Here is an 18,859-nt window from a genome sequence, read left to right as displayed (position 1 = left end):
CCGGCTTGAATTTTGGACACTGTTCAGTCTCAGTTGAACTTTCAAGTTTGTCAATGATAAACTTCAAGAACAAGATTCAAGACTCAAGATTTTAGTCGAGTGTGTGTGCGTGTGTGTACCTTATGTGACCGTTTCAGACAGATCTCACTCTCTGCAAACCTTCACGCGGGAAATCTCAGTATTTCAATACACCTATCTACTACTTCATTGAGCTACGTCAGTTTGTTTGAAGCAAAGGTGTGTCCGATTTTCAAAGATAACAAAAGTTTCATGAAGTAAAGGAGCTGAAGGGCCAACGTTATGATTTTAACACTCCACTGTCTACGCACATTTTGATTTGCTCAAACCGCCGTATCTTTCACGTGTAGCCTTTCAAATCTTTGGCGTACTAATTGTCGAGTCCCATTTCTTTGCGCTCCTTGTCATTGTGCTCCCTTTAAAGTCACACTACTTCTCATGCAAACTGGCAGTTAGGCTCACTGTCTCAGATCAGGAGAGGCTCTTACGTGGGATAAGACCCTCCAATTGGTCTCATACCAAAAAAAGAACAAACTGGGGGGCTTTCTGTGCAAAGTGGGAATCTTTGGAGGAATCAGTTGACTTCGTAAACAAATAATAAATGAATTAATCCTCAAATCCAGTCACCACAGAAAGCAGTGAGGTGTTGATTTTTGGCATGACTAAGCGGAGGGGTAGTCTTATGCCATGTACAAGCCTGGCCAGATCGGAGATGGTGAGCCTCATGCTCAGTGCAGTGACTTTTTTCCAAAGGGAAGGATCAAGTGTAACTTCAGGGGAGGACGAGGGGTGGGGGGGTGTTTCTGGGGTTTCCGGACCCCCCCCCCCCCCAGCCAAAAAATAAAAATATTTTTGTGTGTTTTTAGGGGTTGAGTTTCAATTTTTGGGGTATTAATCAGTGACAAAATCTGTTGCCTGAAACTGGTAATGATCATCCTCAGAATGCACCAGATTGCACCATTTTGCATCTTTTTTTCAAAATTTTCCGGGGGGGCATGCCCCCGGACCCCCTAGCAAGCTAGGCGCTTCGCGCCTTCACACCCATATCTTCACTATATACTTTTGGACCCCCCCCCCCCCCCCATAAAATGAACTGATCCGCCCCTGATCTTTAAAAAAGAAGGTCCTTACAAGCCTTTTGCACGGCTAGATCCTTTCAGTGTTTTGTGTTGCCTGTTGGTTCGCCCTAAAATACATTGCTAGATAAAATATTTCACAAGGGTTTGCATACATAAAATAGGAGTTCACACGCAGTCGACCCATATTGACATACGGGGGCACTCTTTGTAATCGGTGATGCATAACACTGGAGAGTGACTGACTTTCCAGCAGAGAGATTTTCTCTGGCGAAGAGTAAAGACCTGCCTGAGCAATTTCTGACGCTTATTCCCATTTCAGTCTAGCGGGAGACGGTAAGTCAATTTGTGATCTTCCCACCTAGCAGGAATATATCCTTTGCGGATTATGACTTTATTCAGTTAGTCGGCTGCAGAAAAGACAAGTGCTGAAGAAAAACCGTTCTTTTCTGCAGCATTTCTGCATAATGTCATCTTTCGCCGAAGCAGCGTTTTTTTCTGCAGCAAAACATTTTACTGCAGTAAAATTGAAATCAAGAATGCTGCAGTAAAACGGTGCTGTTGTTTTACTGCAGAAAACCTGTTTACATTTTTTTCTGCAGCATTTTGTACTGGCTCTTGGCGGATTATGACATTATTCAGTTATTCTGGAGAAAAACCGAAATGCTGGAGAAAAACTGTCTTTTCTGCAGCATGATTTCTGCATAATGTCATCTTTCGCCGAAGCAACGTTTTTTACTGCAGTAAAACAGTTTTTCTGAAGCATAATGTTTACTTGGTTTTCTGCAGCATTATTGCGATTAACTTTTTCTTCAGAATAGTCTGTGACAGTTTTTCTGGAGAAAAACGAACGACCTTGTAAAGTAGCGTTTGTATTCGTCGCCCCATAGTATAATAGTTTGTTCCGCAATGTACCAATCAGAAGGCGTGTAGCATAAGGGCATAATATCAGTTCAACTTCACAATGGCGGCCGAACGTGAACAATTTCAAATTTGAAACTTTGAACTTCTAGCGGAAAGAAAGTCAGACAGACAAAATACATTCGTGTCACGCACAACTATTGGTAATTCTGGATGAGTCCATCTCTCGACAGAGGGGGGCTCGCGTGCTCCAACATTATAATGAGCCAGTACAAAATGCTGCACTGAGAAAAAGTGTAAACAGGTTTTCTGCAGTAAAACAACAGCACCGTTTTACTGCAGCATTCTTGATTTCTATTTTACTGCAGTAAAATGTTTTGCTCCAGAAAAACCCGTCGCTTCGGCGCGCGAACCGATGACATTATGCAGAAATGCTGCAGAAACGACAGTTTTTCTCCAGCATTTCTGGTTTTTTTTGCAGAATAACTGAATAATTCCAAAATGCTGAAGAAAACATCACCGTTTTACTGCAGCATTCTTGATTTCAATTTTACTGCAGTAAAACTGTTTTACTGCAGAAAAAAACATTGCTTTCGCGAAAGATGACATTATGCAGAAATGCTGCAGAAACAAACAGTTTTTCTCCAGCATTTCTGTTTTTCTGCAGAATTACTGAATAAAGTCATAATCCGCCAGGCCGTTCATTTTTGGTATATGACCAAGTGAAAGGACAGTCTTATCCCATGTTAGATCTCTATAGAGCATGAGATGGTGAGCCGAAATATCAACACGGGAAGGAATTTTTCCGCCTTTACGTTGTATGATAACAGCGCGATAGCTTTATTCTGATATGAAAACCTACCAGATGCAATGAAAACCGATGGGACTGACCGGTTGACGAATTTGTTCCCGGTATTTCACACACAATATTTATGGGTACAACACCGTGAGGTAACTTTTAACTGTAGCATTGTACATTCTTAGCTCTTAATCCCGTGGCATGTTTGACTTATGTTTGATAAAAGTCACTTATATATATATATATCCATTGGATGGTGAAGAGAAACATATGATGGAAAGTTTCGTCCGCAAGCAGCTAAGTTTTTCGGCCCGCACTGAGATGCATAATTTTTTTTTAGTCGTCTCTGCCTATCAGCGAGTTGGAACATATAACCTACAGTTTAAAGGGGGTGGGGAGAAGGAAGAAGAGGAGGAGGAGGAGGATGATGATGATGGTGATATTTGAACATTCTTACAATCATTCTATTCCGAGTAAAATCTATTTTTCTGTGACATTGACAGAAGAAAAAAATGTATGGTGAGGACTTGTATGCGGTATGGGTATTTACAGAGGTATGGGAGAAAATTAATGTCAGTGTTCAGATTGTAACTGCCGACTAAGTCGAGTAAGTGGAGTGTGGCTAAATAAATACATGTGGTTAACTCGGACCTCAACCAAACTGATCAGCTCAACGTGACGAAAATCATCACTGATAATTATACAGCACAATTTGCCCAGCTGAGCAGGTTTCGATCTATGCATGGTGAGATCATATGTTAGCATGCAAACGTTTAGGTGACAATGAGTGGTATATTCAGTAGTAATTAAGCTTATTGTACGGTCGGGTACAGTCCTCACACGGAGGCGTGGACTCGGGCTTATGCCGGAAAGCCGTTTTGCTCTTAACCTGTGCACGTGCATTACATCGATGTAGCGTACGTGCATTAAATCAGCGGTGCAGTAAAAAAAAAAACTTTAAACGGAAAATGTACGACTTGCAAAGCTGCGTTATTGCTGCATAGAATTTCCACCGCGATTAAAACAAGGCGCGTAAGGCGAAATTACTACATTTAGTCAAGCCGTGTGGAACTCACAGAATGAAACTGAACGCACTGCATTTTTTCACAATGACCGTAGTCCGCCGCTTGTGCAAAACGGAGTGAAACTGACGAGCCTGTTCAGCGCGGTAGTGGTTTCGCTGTGCTGCATAGCACGCTTTTCTGTACCTCTCTTCGTTTTAACTTTCTGAGCGTGTTTTTAATCCAAACATATCATATCTATATGTTTTTGGAATCAGGAACCGACAAGGAATAAGATGAAATTGTTTTTAAATCGATTTCGGAAATTTAATTCTGATCATAATTTTTATATTTTTAATTTTCAGAGCTTGTCTTTAATCCAAATATAACATATTTATATGTTTTTGGAATCAGGAAATGATGTAGAATAAGATGAACGTAAATTTGGATCGTTTTATATAAAATAAAAATTATTACAATTATTAGATTTTTAATGACCAAAGTCATTCATTAATTTTTAAGCCACCAAGCTGAAATGCAATACCGAAGTCCGGCCTTCGTCGAAGATTGCTTTACAAAAATTTCAATCAATTCAAGTTGATTGAAAATGAGGGTGTGACAGTGCCGCCTCAACTTTTACAAAAAGCCGGATATGACGTCATCAAAAGTATTTATCGAAAAAAAGAAAAAAACGTCCGGGGATATCATTCCCAGGAACTCTCATGTCAAATTTCATAAAGATCGGTTCAGTAGTTTGGTCTGAATCGCTCTACACACACACACGCACAGACAGACACACACACATACACCACGACCCTCGTCTCGATTCCCCCTCTTTGTTAAAACATTTATTCAAAACTTGACTAAATGTAAAAAGAAAGGCAGGGTTTGCCAAATCTTAGAATTGGAACTTTCCAGCCGGGCGAGTAACTTCAAGAAAGTCACTAGCCCGGCAGAAATTTTGCTGGCCCGGTACATACCACACTGTTGATCTGCAGTGTTTATATGGCCTTAAAACTCAATATTACAACCAACATTGTTGCACTTGACCAGAATTTTCATTGGCCAGCCGGGCAAGTTGCCAGGCTGTTTTTCTGACTAGCCTGGCGGATTGTTTACTCGCCCCTGGCAATCGGGCGGACGATTTAGCCATCCCTGAAAGGTATACATATTGAGAGAAACGACAGAAAATGTATTGTGCATAAAGTGAAGAATTACTGTACAACGGACATCTGAAGAAAAATGACAGCTCTCGTAGAGCTGTTTCCTATTTCCGCAATTTCTCAAAATGGTTACCCTTGAGGCTTGAGGCCGCTTGATGCTACAACTGTAGTTTTTTGTGTGGATTCCTGGTCCGAGTTTTTGAGTAGTTTAACCTCGTGACACCTACATTTAGTGCACGCGCAGTAATTCACCTTTTCACTGTGATCACGATCTTTAATGCACGCACGTGGAATAAATATTTAATGCACATGCATCAAATAATAGTATTTATTATGCCAGTGAAAAATATTTACTAATGCACGTGCATTAATTATCTTGTGCACGTACACAGGTTATGAGCCAAACGGCGTTCCATAGGCTAGGGATGATACACAACAGAAAGACGCACTCATACACAAAAGGAGACCGACAAACGCCGCAAACATACTTGCACTTGACAGACTGATAAACATAAATATTTACGCCGGGGCTAAGCTACACGGGAGGGGTGGTGGAGGGCAGAGAGAGAGAGAGAGAGAGAGAGAGAGAGAGAGAGAGAGAGAGAGAGAGAGAGAGAGAGAGAGAGAGAGAGAGAGATCAGACACTGATCTAGCAGACAGCAGAAGGGAGATTACTGCTGGGTTCTTTTCAAGGGGGAAATACTCTGATGCATACTCTGAGGTCAGCGGGTCATTTCCGGTACTTTAGCACTCTTTCGGGATAGTTAGCAGTTGAATCTAACGTGAGTTTTAATCAATATTCATCGGATGTATTAGATAAATTCACGACTGATAAAGTATACAGTGGAGAAGTTTAACATCTTTGTTGTCTTTTGTTACTAGATTCATCATGGCCGACGTTGAAAATGGCAATGGAACTGCTCTGGATGACACCTTCCAAGAATCGTTTGATGGGGGCGATACAACCGCTGCTTCGGTTCTTACCGAAGACAGTGGCGTAGAAGATCCGGTAAGTTAGTTAATTTATTGTTCAATCACGTATGTATAATGTAACTCTTGGCATACTTTAGGCGATAAATCAATAAGTGCAAGGATTTAGCAAACATATGATATAATTTTTATAGACTATATTTAATGATTCGAAATCAACTTGGAAATGTCGATCGGCCAGTGCCACACCTGTCCTCCCTCTCTCTTTCAGTCTTTGTTTCCCTCTTTCACTTTGTCTTTGTTTTGACAGAGCTGTTAATAAGTGGGGAGTAGGACGAGGATGAACATTGTCGGCTCTTAGATTTATTACGATTCCATCATTGTGTTATTTGTACATACGACAGGAGCTGGAGGCCATCAAAGCAAGAGTGAGAGAGATGGAGGAAGAAGCAGAAAAGCTGAAAGAAATGCAAAGTGAAGTAGAGAAACAGATGAACCTCAGTTCGCCCACAGCTGCTGCCTCCGGTGAGTTGATATCTCATTATGAGCAGCTACATTTTGACTTAAAAAATATTGCGTTTGCTTCCATGATTTTCGTGTCTTACTAAATTTTAGTACTGAAAGTGAAATGTATAGGCTAGAAGTTCCAACAATGCCTGACAAAAGTGACATGTCACAACAACAAATCTTAATCCTTAAATAATGTGCTGAAACGTGCAACCATCTGAATTTTACTGCCAATGTTCTGCATCTTATTTCTGGAATGGCCAAAAGCCCTTTCATCCAAGTAGATCATGTATAAATTCCATGTCGACGTCGATATATGGCCCAAAGTCAGAATAGGTGTCCATTTTTGTGACATACAAAATCAATTTTAAAAATGAACATTTTCTTTGTTTTGAAAATAGAGATGTATTTTAGAGCATAAATACGCAAGGAACAGCTATGATTTAAGAAAACTCATGTTTGATCACTTCACAGATTCAGGTTTAAAAGTTTGCAGGAGTTCATAACTTCACACCGTCACAAAATTTAGACTTGTTAAATCATTGTTGCTACATGTATGTATTGGGTCTGTTTTAGACATCTGAGCAAATTGCTACAGCAAATTACTTTGCATTTCAAGCAAGTTAAACTTGTTTTGGCCACGCATGATGCAGATGTGAACTCCATTAATGGGAAGTTCATAACTTCACATAATTTACTTTTATTGGTAAAATAAATTTAATTTATACAGGCAGGAAACAATTTGTTTTGTTTTTTAATCTGAAAAAGGTGAGCTGGAACATGAAGGTAATTTTTGAAGATGAAGTGTGGAGAAGATGTTTTGGTTATCTGTATTATTTATAGAAATTAATATTGTCACAATTTTTTCACAGCAAATATTGGCATAAGTTATCATTAAATCTACAATTTTGCTGTTTTTGTGCAAAATGTGCTTGAAAAGTACCATCAAAAGGATTTCAATACACCAAAATGTTTGTCTGACTCAAAGAGTTGGCAGAAACTGAAAGTATTTTTAGAATGTCCTGGGAGTTCATAACTTCACACCGTGACATCACAAACTATGGCTAATTCAAACCAAAGTAAGAAAGTGCATATGTCATCTTATTTTCTCTCCAGCTACTCTTTGTAATCAACATACAACTAAGTAATAAAAGTAAAACATTTGTGAAAACAAACGATAACAAAAATCATAAAATGTGAGCGTGCGCATAACTTCACAAGAATTTTTGTTATGTTGGTCTCTAGTACAGTTACTGTATAATATATTTGCAAAACAGTGACAAACTGAGAACACAGAGTTATACAATAGGCTAAAGCTGCACTTATATTACAAAATCAGATTTTAATTGCCAAAATAAAACAAATTGTTTGAAACTTGTGAAAGTTCATAACTTCACATCAATCACACATTTATACTAAAATAACTAACTAAAGTCTCTTGCAAATAATTCTAAACAAGGTTTTGTTACTTAATGATTTACTTAACCAAACTCAGTCATGAAAACTGTTACCGAAATCATTATTTAGTTAGTGTTTATGTCAGCTGACTGTGTGTTCATAACTTCACATCATTTATTTAACTGAAAAGCTACGTACTAAAATCTGCTGGTAAATTAAAATAAAAATGACATCAAACTGTAACAGCCTACTCTGGAGAAGAGCAGCACATCATTTGAGGTAGTGATTTAGTGTAGTAAATTAATTATTGTGTATAAATCATACTCATGGCATGTGTTCATAACTTCACACCGTGGGGCTGAGGGTCAGTTGATGTGAAGTTATGTACACCGTGCAGTCAACCCAGATTCATGCTGGAATTATCAAAATGTAATTTTGAGGGTTGATATTCAGAAAACTTCTTACAAAATGTCCAGATAAAGTCAAATGTACTCTTTTGCTATTAACAAGGCATTATTTTAAACACGCCCTTGAAAAATGAGCTTGAGTTATGTGAAGTTATGAACTTCATGACAAAACGGCTAAGTACTTCAGAAAGAAACAGTCAGCAGCCAGTAGATTCTTTTTGTGATGAAAATCATGGTACAGTGTAATTTGGAAACTGAAAATAGTCATTTTACATATATTTTGGGTTTTGACATGAGTTAGTAACTCTCACATAAAAATAGTGCGCAAGACACAGAGAAAATGGCTAACTAAAGCATACTGCTTGACTTTAGTGACAAAAATTGCTTAGTATCTAAATCTAATGTACTTTTATATGCAAAATTGCTGTTCCACTACAACCTTAAGTTTCATGGCTAGCATTTAAGGACAAAAAACACTTTCAGTGGAGATAGTAGGAAAGTTCATAACTTTCTCACAAGAATTTTTTATTTCTCAATTACTCAAACACCAATGAATGAACTTGATGCAAACTTTCAGTGTGACTGCTGCTAGTGGATCCAAATGCATTACAAAGCTAGGTGTTCCCCAACCAGTCAATTTACTCTTTTTATAAGGCAAAAGGTTGGAAAGTTCATAACTCTTTTTTCACAAGAAAATCTGCACGTAAACTTCAAACTACTTTTGAACATGCAAAAACAAGTCAAACAACCCTTTTTATGTTTTATACCTCTGCAAAACATACTGTAAAATACTTATTTACAAAAATATATCAGGTTTCAATCTTTAATTATTATTTAGAGCTGATCAGTGAACAAAAATGAAGTCTTACGGAAATAGTTATGAACTTTCTGTGAAATTTTGTCTCCCCATTTTCTGCAGGCTCACTGACAAAATTCAAAAACTTTGCTTTGTCAAAGGTACATTTGAGTTTTACTGGCTCAGTGAAAAGTCATTCATGACATTCTGTCCCATAAATATGACAGAGTAGACCATGTTTCAATATGCTGTAAGGTCATGTCACAAAAAATGGCCAAAATGTAGTGCTGCTGACTTCAGATAATGGCGACATTTTCATTAAAAACAACAACTGAGCACACAATGTTTCTCTAGGTGTGTACTTCATACTTTGTTTTACAAGTCTCATTAATCTTTACAAGGATTTTATTTTTCTTTGATGTACAAATCAGGTTAGAGCCAAGGTTGCACAGCTATTTCAGCTGTGGACACCATTTCAGACTTAAGGCCATATAGTATGAGTTATGTGCCACAGTGATTTTAAAACGAAGTCAACAGAGGTTCACAAGCACCTCGATTTTTTTCTTATCTTTTTTCTTGGACTTTATTTTTGCAATTGTATGGGCTTTGCCAGACTTTTCTTAGATTTTTGTTAACATGTTGAGTGCAAACTTGGGCTAGTCATTTTTCTTTTCTGTGGCGTTGTTTTGTAACTAGTCCCAGTTCTATTTCGAAATAATGAAAAGAATACTGTTTGTTCTCATGTTTTGATAGCATTTTCACAATTCATGCTTGATTAGCTAGGTATTTGTTTATCACTTGTTTAGTTAGATTCTTTTTTAAATTTTCAGCACCTTTTCCATCAGCGGAGGAAAAAATGGAAGCTGATGCAAGATCAGTGTATGTTGGAAATGTGAGTACAATTTTTTAACAGTTGCTGGTTTGTTGTTCTACATAACAGTGTCAAACTGAAGCTCTGCAGAAGTGATGTTTTTGCATGTTAGACTAATGATCCTGATGATTCAGCACATTTTCTTTCCTGATCTGCAGAGTTCTCTATGAATACTGAGTAGTATTGTTTCATTATTGACCAGTTTGTGCTGCAATACTTTAATTTAGCATAACTTCAAGTTCAAGGAAGTCGAAAAGTGGTATTATGTATGCCGTTACCCGCAAATATGACCAAGTTATGTGGCACATTATTTTGCAGAAGAAAAAAAATCGTATCATTCTCTCTGATGCAGTGATGATAGGGCAGTCATGACAGGGCAGTGAGCACTAAATCAGTAATGAAATACCTCCCTCTTTCTTCTATACACACACACACACATACAGTTACACACCCTTTGCTGATTGCGATACTGGTATAGTTTGCCCATTCCTGATTGTGAAATCCCATGGCTAGAACACATGTCTCATAATTTTGAAATGATGCTTTGCATGTTAGACTTATGATCATGCTATGATTCAATCTTTTATTAAACTGATCAAAATTTTGGGACAAGTTTTTCAATCATATCTAGAGAAGCTTTATCTAGGGTTCAGTGCTGCACTTGAATAATCCTGATTATTCAGCACATTTTCTTTCCTGATCTGCAGAATTTTCCATGAATGCTGAGTAGTAATTCTGGTATTGTTTCATTATTTACCAGTTTGTGCTGCAATACTTTAATTTAACACAAGTTCAAGGTAGTAGAAATGTGGCGTTATGTTTGCCCTTAACCGCAAATTACCTCAAGTTATGTGGCACATTTGCTGAAGAAAAAAATGGTAGCAATCTCCCTGATGCAGTGATGATACTTGATAGGGGAGTGAGCACTAAATCAGTAATGAAGTCCCTCCCCACTCCCTCCCCCAATACACACACACAGTGACACACACATAGTTACACACCCTTTGCTGATAGTGATACTGGCATATTTTGCTCATTCTTGATAGTGAAATCTCATGGCTAGAACACATGTCCCATAATTTTGAAATGATGCTTTGTATGTTAGACTTATGATCATGCTATGATTCAATTTGTTTAACTGATCGAAATTTTGGAACAAGTTTTGCAATCATGTCTAGAGAAGCTTTATCTAGGGTTCAGTGATGCACTTGAATGATCCCGATCAGTGATGATACTTGATAGGGCAGTGAGCACTAAATCAGTAATGAAGTCCCTCACCCAATACACACTCACATACAGTTGCACACCTTTTGCTGATAGTGATACTGGTATTTTCCCATTCCTGATAGTGAAATCCCATGGCTAAAACACATGTCCCATAATTTTGAAATGATGCTTTGCATGTTAGACTTATGATCACGCTATGATTCAATCTTTTTCACTGATCAAAATGTTGGGACACGTTTTGCAATCATAGAGAAGCTTTATCTAGGGTTCAGTGCTGCACTTGAAGAAAAGGTTATGATACAGATCAGACTTTTATCTTGGTCTATGGGTCGCCTTAACCGGACATAAACATTCTAGTGGTCAAAACTTAAATACTGTGAAAAGAATAGTTTTATAATTGTATAGGAACGATGATTTACTGTACCATGTTGCAGGTGGATTATGGTGCTACAGCAGAAGAACTAGAGCAGCACTTTCATGGTTGTGGGTCAGTCAACAGGGTCACCATTCTCTGTGATAAATTCACCGGTCATCCTAAAGGGTAGGTCACCTTCCTCAAGTCGTGTTTCTGTTTTGTTGTCTTTCTTTTTTTTGTGTTCATGTGTTGTTGTTCCGTTGTACTACTTGCTATCTGCTGCCAGCTTTAAATTTTGTGTGTGTGTGCAGAAAGTTTCTTGGTTATCTTTTGAACCGAGTATGTGTTTGAGCATATAATATATGTAAATGCCAGTTTGTAAAAGGGGGTGATACAAATACAATAACTTCCAATCACAGTTGCATTGAGTTTGTATATTATTATTAAGTGAAAGTACTAAAGACAAGTCCTCAAGCGTTATCCTTTAATTTTGTTTGTTTGTTTCCAAGGTTTGCGTATGTGGAGTTTGCGGACAAAGATTCAGTGGTCACTGCCATGGCATTGGATGAAAGTTTATTTAGAGGCAGACAGATCAAGGTATGTTTCCTTTTGATTTTTAACAGAGTGTTGTGAGGTTATTGTGTTCACCCAGGCAAGAGTTAGATCGCTAACTTCATGGAGTGCTAAGGCAGAGATGTAGGATTTGACAGAGAGCATATACAGGCATGCTACTTTTCCGAGAATTGCCTGAAATCCGGGAAAGCCGTTTTCAAAATCCGGGAAAGTCAAATTTATTCCGAGGAAGTTGAAAAATTTCCGCAAAAATGATCCGTGTGAATATCGCGCAACGCGACCGGGCGCCTGTCTCAATGAAGCCAATGTCTCAATGAAGCCAGCGCACGCGCGTTGCCCGTCATTGGTCTTGCCGTTCTGAATCTAGAACGTTCCCAATCTAGTTCTGCGGATGTAGGCCGTTGGTTTTGGCGAAATGTTTCGCCCAGATATTGTAGAGAGAAATTCGCCGGGACCATTTGATTCCGGCGTGAAGAACAAATGGAGTTGGGCTTGGCTTGAAAACACCTTCCCGCCGGAAAAAAAGAAGGCTGACACGAAGAAGAACGAATCCGGCAAAAGCGGCATTCCTTGCATTTGTTTTTTTGCAGTAACCTTTTTCAATGCTTTTGTGACTTGTAAACCCTTTTCATGTGTACCTCCAAACTGGTGAAAACACCACCACTGTAGTATAGTGCACTGGTGAATACATACTAGTCTACAGTAGTGTTGTTTTCACCAGTTTGGAGGTGTGTTGAATGGTGGTGGGGGGAGGCTAAAATGGGATTTTTAACAAGATCACAACACTATTACAGCCCTGAAAATGATGCCCAGAATGCACCAGATTGCACAGATTTTAACCGTTTTTGAGTCACTTGAGAAAAAGTGACTCTATGTAATCGGTCAGTGTTAGTCTGTCCGGCCGGCCGGCCGTCCGTAGACACCACCTTAACGTTGGACTTTTCTCGGAAACTATCAAAGCGATCCGGCTCATATTTTGTTTAGTCGTGACCTCCAATGACCTCTACACTTTAACGATGGTTTCGTTGACCTTTGACCTTTTTCAAGGTCACAGGTCAGCGTCAAAGGAAAAATTAGACATTTTATATCTTTGACAAAGTTCATCGGATGTGATTGAAACTTTGTAGGATTATTCTTTACATCAAAGTATTTACATCTGTAGCCTTTTACGAACGTTATCAGAAAAACAAGGGAGATAACTAGCCTTTTCTGTTCGGCAACACACAACTTAACGTTGGGCTTTTCTCGGAAACTATAAAAGTGACCGGGCTCAAATTTTATGTGAACGTGACTCATTGTGTTGTGAATAGCAATTTCTTCCTGTCCATCTGATGCCTCATATAATATTCAGAACTGCGAAAGTGACTCGATCGAGCGTTTGCTCTTCTTGTTTGAAAAAATTTCCGGGGGCATGCCCGGACTCCCCTAGTTGGCTAGCCTGCTTTGCAGGCTCGGGCTTGTGGCTTCGCCACTGCGCGCTTCTTTCATGTAAAACCATTTTTTGCCTGTAGCATGCCTGATATAACTTAAAGAGATTGTCGCACACTAATTGACTAATTGCTTACAGAAATCAGGGTTCAAATTTAGTTGCTGTTAAAGAACACAATCGTTTGTACTGTTATTACTTGTGTATCCAGTTAGCAAGAATCCTTCTCTCCTGATCAAATTGTCTTTTACCGCCCAAATCCTTCAGTTCAGATGATCTCTGATTTTCTTTGCCTTGAGGAGTTTACTTTCATACCTTCCCCATCAAATTTGCGAAACACAATTTATTCTTAAACAGACATTAATACACAGACTTAATTTTGTGTCCATTCCAGTCATCCCTTTCTTATGTCAGAATGTGCTCCCCTTTTCTTCAAGACACCCACATTTTCCAAGCATGGTAGCTAATGCCTACTCTGAGTCTTCTACCCTGAAAGCAAAATTGTGAACCTGTTATTGATGAATTGAACACTTGCATGTTTGAATGGGTTATGCAGGTGTCACCAAAGAGAACAAACAGGCCAGGCATCAGCACCACCAACAGGGGTCGAGGGGGAAGGGGTCGTGGAGGTTTCCGGGGAGGCAGAGGGGGGTTTAGCGGCTTTGGGGGAGGCTATGCACCGCGCGCACGACGAGGCTTTGGGTAAGTATAGTATGTTAGGAGGACATTATTAGATGCAGAACATGAGACAGAGAGAATATTCCAACATTTTTGTTTAATCCAAGATTTCTTTTGGTCATTATTGGTAAGGTCATCATTTATAAATTATAAAGAGAGATCATTGCTCTTATTTCTTGCCATCACTGTTTCGCTTGTTCAAAAGAGTTTCAGTATTATATGAGAATTGTTTTGCTTCTCTTTTCTTGTGAACAGACATTTTCTTCATGGCTGCCCTTTTATTTCTTCTCCCTCATTTTTCTCTGCATTCTTGACTGAAATTGTCTCTGTTAGGCCATAACACTGAAAGTTGTTTTATATTTTAATCGTGTTTTTTTTCCAGTCCATCATTGTTAATTATCACATTAAGTTCTTCCAGTTCTACTTGCTTTAAATAAGAGGGGAGGAGAATATGCGTAAAAGAACGCTCATCTGATCAGCAAATGTGCTAGTTGGTTATTTTTAGATGCAGTGCCATACCTATTTTAGAAACCCGTTAAGGGTACAGTTAGAGCTGGGGGGGGGGGGGGGGGGGGGGGGGGGGGGGAGGAGAGCATGCAGGTGATGCAGTATACTGTATAGTCACAATCACATTTCATGTAGCTGGGTAGCAAAAGACAAATTGTACTGCAACATTTACTTATTGGGTTTCAGTATTCTGGTTATATACATGGTTGAACACAGTGTGTGTACCCGGTAACCAAAAAAATAAAATGACACTGAAAGTACGAAGCCTAAAAAAGAAACAAGATTATTTTGTTCAAAGGTTATTTCAGTGTTGTATCATACCGGTAGTTTGATCTTTGAAAAGAAAGCTTGTACAGTTGAGTTCTTGAGACATTTGCTCATTGATTTTTAAGTTAAAGTATCAGTTTTATGGTGTAAACTGTCATAGTTAAATATGAGCTTATGTGGCAAATAATTTATCAAACAACAAAAAGACCAAACAGCACTTATCAAACAGCATTTTAACGTTAATTAATTTCCTTTCAACTGATATGTCAGTGGTCAAATTGTCATCTGCAAAGTGATCATGTTTTGTGCGTGTGGTTTGTCTGTTTAGTTGATCTGTTGTTTTGTTTTTATGTGACGCCTTCATTTTCATGCCTGTTTGCAAGCTTGAACAGGAAATTGCCATGTCATGTTCATGGGCGCCTGTGGCTGTGGGATCTGCTGTGTATGAATTATTGTTCATGTCCTTTTTTACAAAACAAAAACTTACTGGTTAGCTGATAAGTGTTTGACTAAGGCTTCACTGGCTAAAGCAGAAGACCAGAGAAATGTTATGAGTCTCATCCATTGTTACATGAAAACTCATCATATCAGTGTATACAAGGAAAATTTAGGTGGGATGAAGGGATTTCAAAATGTGGATTTGTTGAAAAGCTATGTATGTCAATTTAATGTGTGTCGTGTGTATATGTGGTACACGTACCATGGTGACTTTGGTGTCTGCAAACTTCTCTGTATATTTTGTAGAAAATGTGAACCCATGTTTTTTGGAACCTCTTCTGTTTTTTGCAGGTTTGATATAATCTTCTGAACACAATTTCACATGAACATTTTGCTCTTTTGCAGGCGTTTTCGAGGGAGAGCAAACTTCTACAGTCCTTACTAGTAAAGTCAGCTGAAATAAAGGATTTCTTTGCTTTTATTAAATTAAAAAAGATTCAAATTTTGAAACTAAAGTTTGTTTTAACTTTTATCATTTCTCAAACATCCCTAAATATTGAATAAACATAACTTCAGAGTAGTGTAATATCCTCTTTTTCTGGTAGCTGAAGAGAAACTGACTAGTACACAAAGGATAAAAAATAGATCAGATTGGTTATAATTAAAGCAAGCAATTAACTCAATAAATGGAATGAGAAAGCAGTAGAGATCTAAATATGTAGGGGATGAATTTAAGTATGGACTGATAAATGTTTGAGAGTGAGGGTAAAGGGACAAAAATAGAATAGGTTAATTAATAATTGTCATCTATAACTGCAAGATGTCAATAGGGGACTTTTGAAAAAAATCAATGCTGACAAAATTCATGGCAATCGCTGACAAAAATCTGACAAAAGGGGAAAAGTGACATGGACTTGATATTAACAAGCTGTCTTTCAAACAACTAGTTTATCAGTAACTTTTAAAATTCCTGTTTGGATGTTCACTTTGACCTCTGAATTAAATTGTGCATTTATTTATTTATTTTGAAATTAAATTTCTAGTAAAATGTAATTTTTGTGAGCAATTAAAGGCAACAAATACAGCTCTTTTTGAAAGTGTCAGAAGAAACGGTGAGTTCTCAAATGAATAGATTACCGGAATGGACAATTCACTAGCCTGTATTCCTTAAATTCTGATTTTTAAATTGATCAGGTTTATGCATTAGGGTTACATTTCTGCAATTTGCTTTTCTTTCTCCATCACTTAGTTAGGTTCACAGGATTAAGGGAAATGAGACCATACCGTAAGGATTTTTCTCCAGGTCTTGGTATATTTTGTTTTTTGTCTTGGTAGCATTGGCAGCAGTGCGACTTGCCTTCTAGGTTTGCCACAAGAGGAAAAGTCAGTTTTTATAAACATCAAAGGTGCAGTCCTAGTGTGAGTGATAATATTCACCACCACAGATCTGTCGAAGTTTCGTTGTTGTTGTTTACATGGGATAAGAGCATACGTAAACTTGAACATATGAAAACATATACAGCCTAGCTGCTTCCTGTGACTGTGCACGTTTTTGTTAAATCAACAGTGACAGGGACAAGGCAATCTACAAAATTAATTCAGCAAACATATTGCCACACTGCGTATTACAGGTAACCAGGTTGTTGATTTTTGGTATGTGTCCAAGTGAAAAGATGCTGTCATTCTGTGTGAAAGCCTGGGCAGATCTGTGGTGGTTGACATTGTTCACATGGAATGGAATGTATGTTTTACTTTTACATGTATTCAGCTTTGCTCTACTGAAAACTGCACAAAAAAAGAAGTGTGAACGTGGGAAGACAGGGTTTCAAGTTGGTTAGGTGCATCAGCAATGACATCACTGCAATGCATTTCTAATCATTTTCTTTTCTTTTTCAGCAGTTTGCGTGAACTTGGGATTTTTGGGGCAAAATGCTTTGAAGAAAAAAGAAATGTTGGGAAAAGAAACACAAAAGCAAAAGGAGAAAAAAAATATGGGTATGAAAGAAATGGTGAAAAAAAAGGAGAGAACAGGGGTTGGAAAAAAAAAAGTTGCAGGAAAAAAAGTGGGAGATAAGAACAGGTAAAAAAAAAAAGAAAAGGATAGCATGAAGAAGAAGAAGAAAAAAAAAAGATGAAAAGAGAAAACAGAAGAAAGAAAAAGAGAGGGAAAAAAGGACAAAAGATTAAAAAAAAAAAAGAGCTTTGAAAAAAAAGAGGACAAAAGAGAAGGATTGGATGAAAAAAGAGGGATAAAAGAACGTATACAACAAGGGAAAGAAGGGGTTGGTTGGATTGGAAAAAAAATGCTGTACATAGTTCGAAAAGAAAATAAAGAAAAAGAAAAAAAAATACAACCAATTGTTTGTTTTTTCATTTGAGATGAATGTGTTGCATTCTCTATGTTGTTCTGTGTGTTTTGACTTGAATAAGATTTTGACAATAGTGTATACTTTTTCTACTAAGTCGAACACAAGCCTTTTTAATATCACATTCTCATGGCTAACTCACACAAATACAATGTACCTACAAACAAGTCGCGTAAGGCGAAAATACAACATTTAGTCAAGCTGTTGAACTCACAGAATGAAACTGAACGCAATGCAATTTTTCAGCAAGACCGTATACTCGTAGCATCATCAGTCCACCGCTCGTGACAAAGGCAGTGAAATTGACAAGAAGAGCGGGGTAGTAGTTGCGCTGAGAAGGATAGCACGCTTTTCTGTACCTCTCTTCGTTTTAACTTTCTGAGCGTGTTTTTAATCCAAACATATCATATGTATATGTTTTTGGAATCAGGAACCAACAAGGAATAAGATGAAAGTGTTTTTAAATCGATTTCGGAAATTTGATTTTGATAATTTTTATGTTTAATTTTCAGACCTTGTTTTTAATCCGAATATAACATATTTATATGTTTTTGGAATCAGAAAATGATGAAGAATAAGATGAACGTAAATTTGGATCGTTTTATACAAAAATAATTTTAATTACAATTTTCAGATTTTTAATGACCAAAGTCATTAATTAATTTTTAAGCCACCAAGCTGAAATGCAATACCAAACCCCGGCCTTCGTCGAAGATTGCTTGGCCAAAATTTCAAACAATTTGATGGAAAAATGAGGGTGTGACAGTGCCGCCTCAACTTTTAAAAAAAGTCGGATATGACATCAAAGACATTTATCGAAAAAATGAAAAAAACGTCCGGGGATGTCATACCCAGGAACTCTCATGTCAAATTTCATAAAGATCGGTCCAGTAGTTTAGTCTGAATCGCTCTACACACACACACACACACACATACACCACACCCTCGTCTCGATTCCCCCCTCTACGTTAAAACATTTAGTCAAAACTTGACTAAATGTAACAACAGACACACACACTCAGTCAAGCATACATGCAACCACCACACACGCGGGTCGGGGAATAAATCGTAGCGGACCTTAATTTTCAGAGTAGTAAGGATGATCCTTGAAGTTTGCAGTTCTTTGCCAGCATTCTACCTATGCATAATGAGCTTTAATCGAAGACCTTGTATGGTGTGCTGTTTAACTATCCAA

General features: G+C 37.9%; 1 protein-coding gene across 2 annotated transcripts; it reads left to right on the top strand.

Annotated features, from left to right (window-relative positions):
• The first annotated feature begins 1,308 nt into the window (after positions 1 to 1,308).
• LOC138966107 (polyadenylate-binding protein 2-B-like) lies at positions 1,309 to 17,579 on the top strand. Of its 2 annotated transcripts, none has more exons than XM_070338200.1 (8): positions 1,309 to 1,430; positions 5,801 to 5,927; positions 6,253 to 6,373; positions 9,787 to 9,848; positions 11,489 to 11,595; positions 11,919 to 12,006; positions 13,965 to 14,110; positions 15,704 to 17,579. In XM_070338200.1, the coding sequence occupies exons 2-8, from the start codon at positions 5,808 to 5,810 to the stop codon at positions 15,741 to 15,743; spliced, it is 684 nt and encodes a 227-aa protein (XP_070194301.1). In that variant the 5' UTR covers positions 1,309 to 1,430; positions 5,801 to 5,807; the 3' UTR covers positions 15,744 to 17,579. The 2 variants fall into 2 exon arrangements, with proteins under 2 accessions (XP_070194301.1, XP_070194292.1); XM_070338191.1 differs by lacking the exon at positions 1,309 to 1,430 and adding an exon at positions 5,633 to 5,700.
• Positions 17,580 to 18,859: the final 1,280 nt, after the last annotated feature.

This window comes from Littorina saxatilis, linkage group LG1 (assembly GCF_037325665.1).
Source record: "Littorina saxatilis isolate snail1 linkage group LG1, US_GU_Lsax_2.0, whole genome shotgun sequence".
NCBI lineage: Eukaryota > Metazoa > Mollusca > Gastropoda > Littorinimorpha > Littorinidae > Littorina > Littorina saxatilis.
Note: the sequence above shows the minus strand (reverse complement) of the source record. Positions and strands in the feature narration are given on the sequence as shown.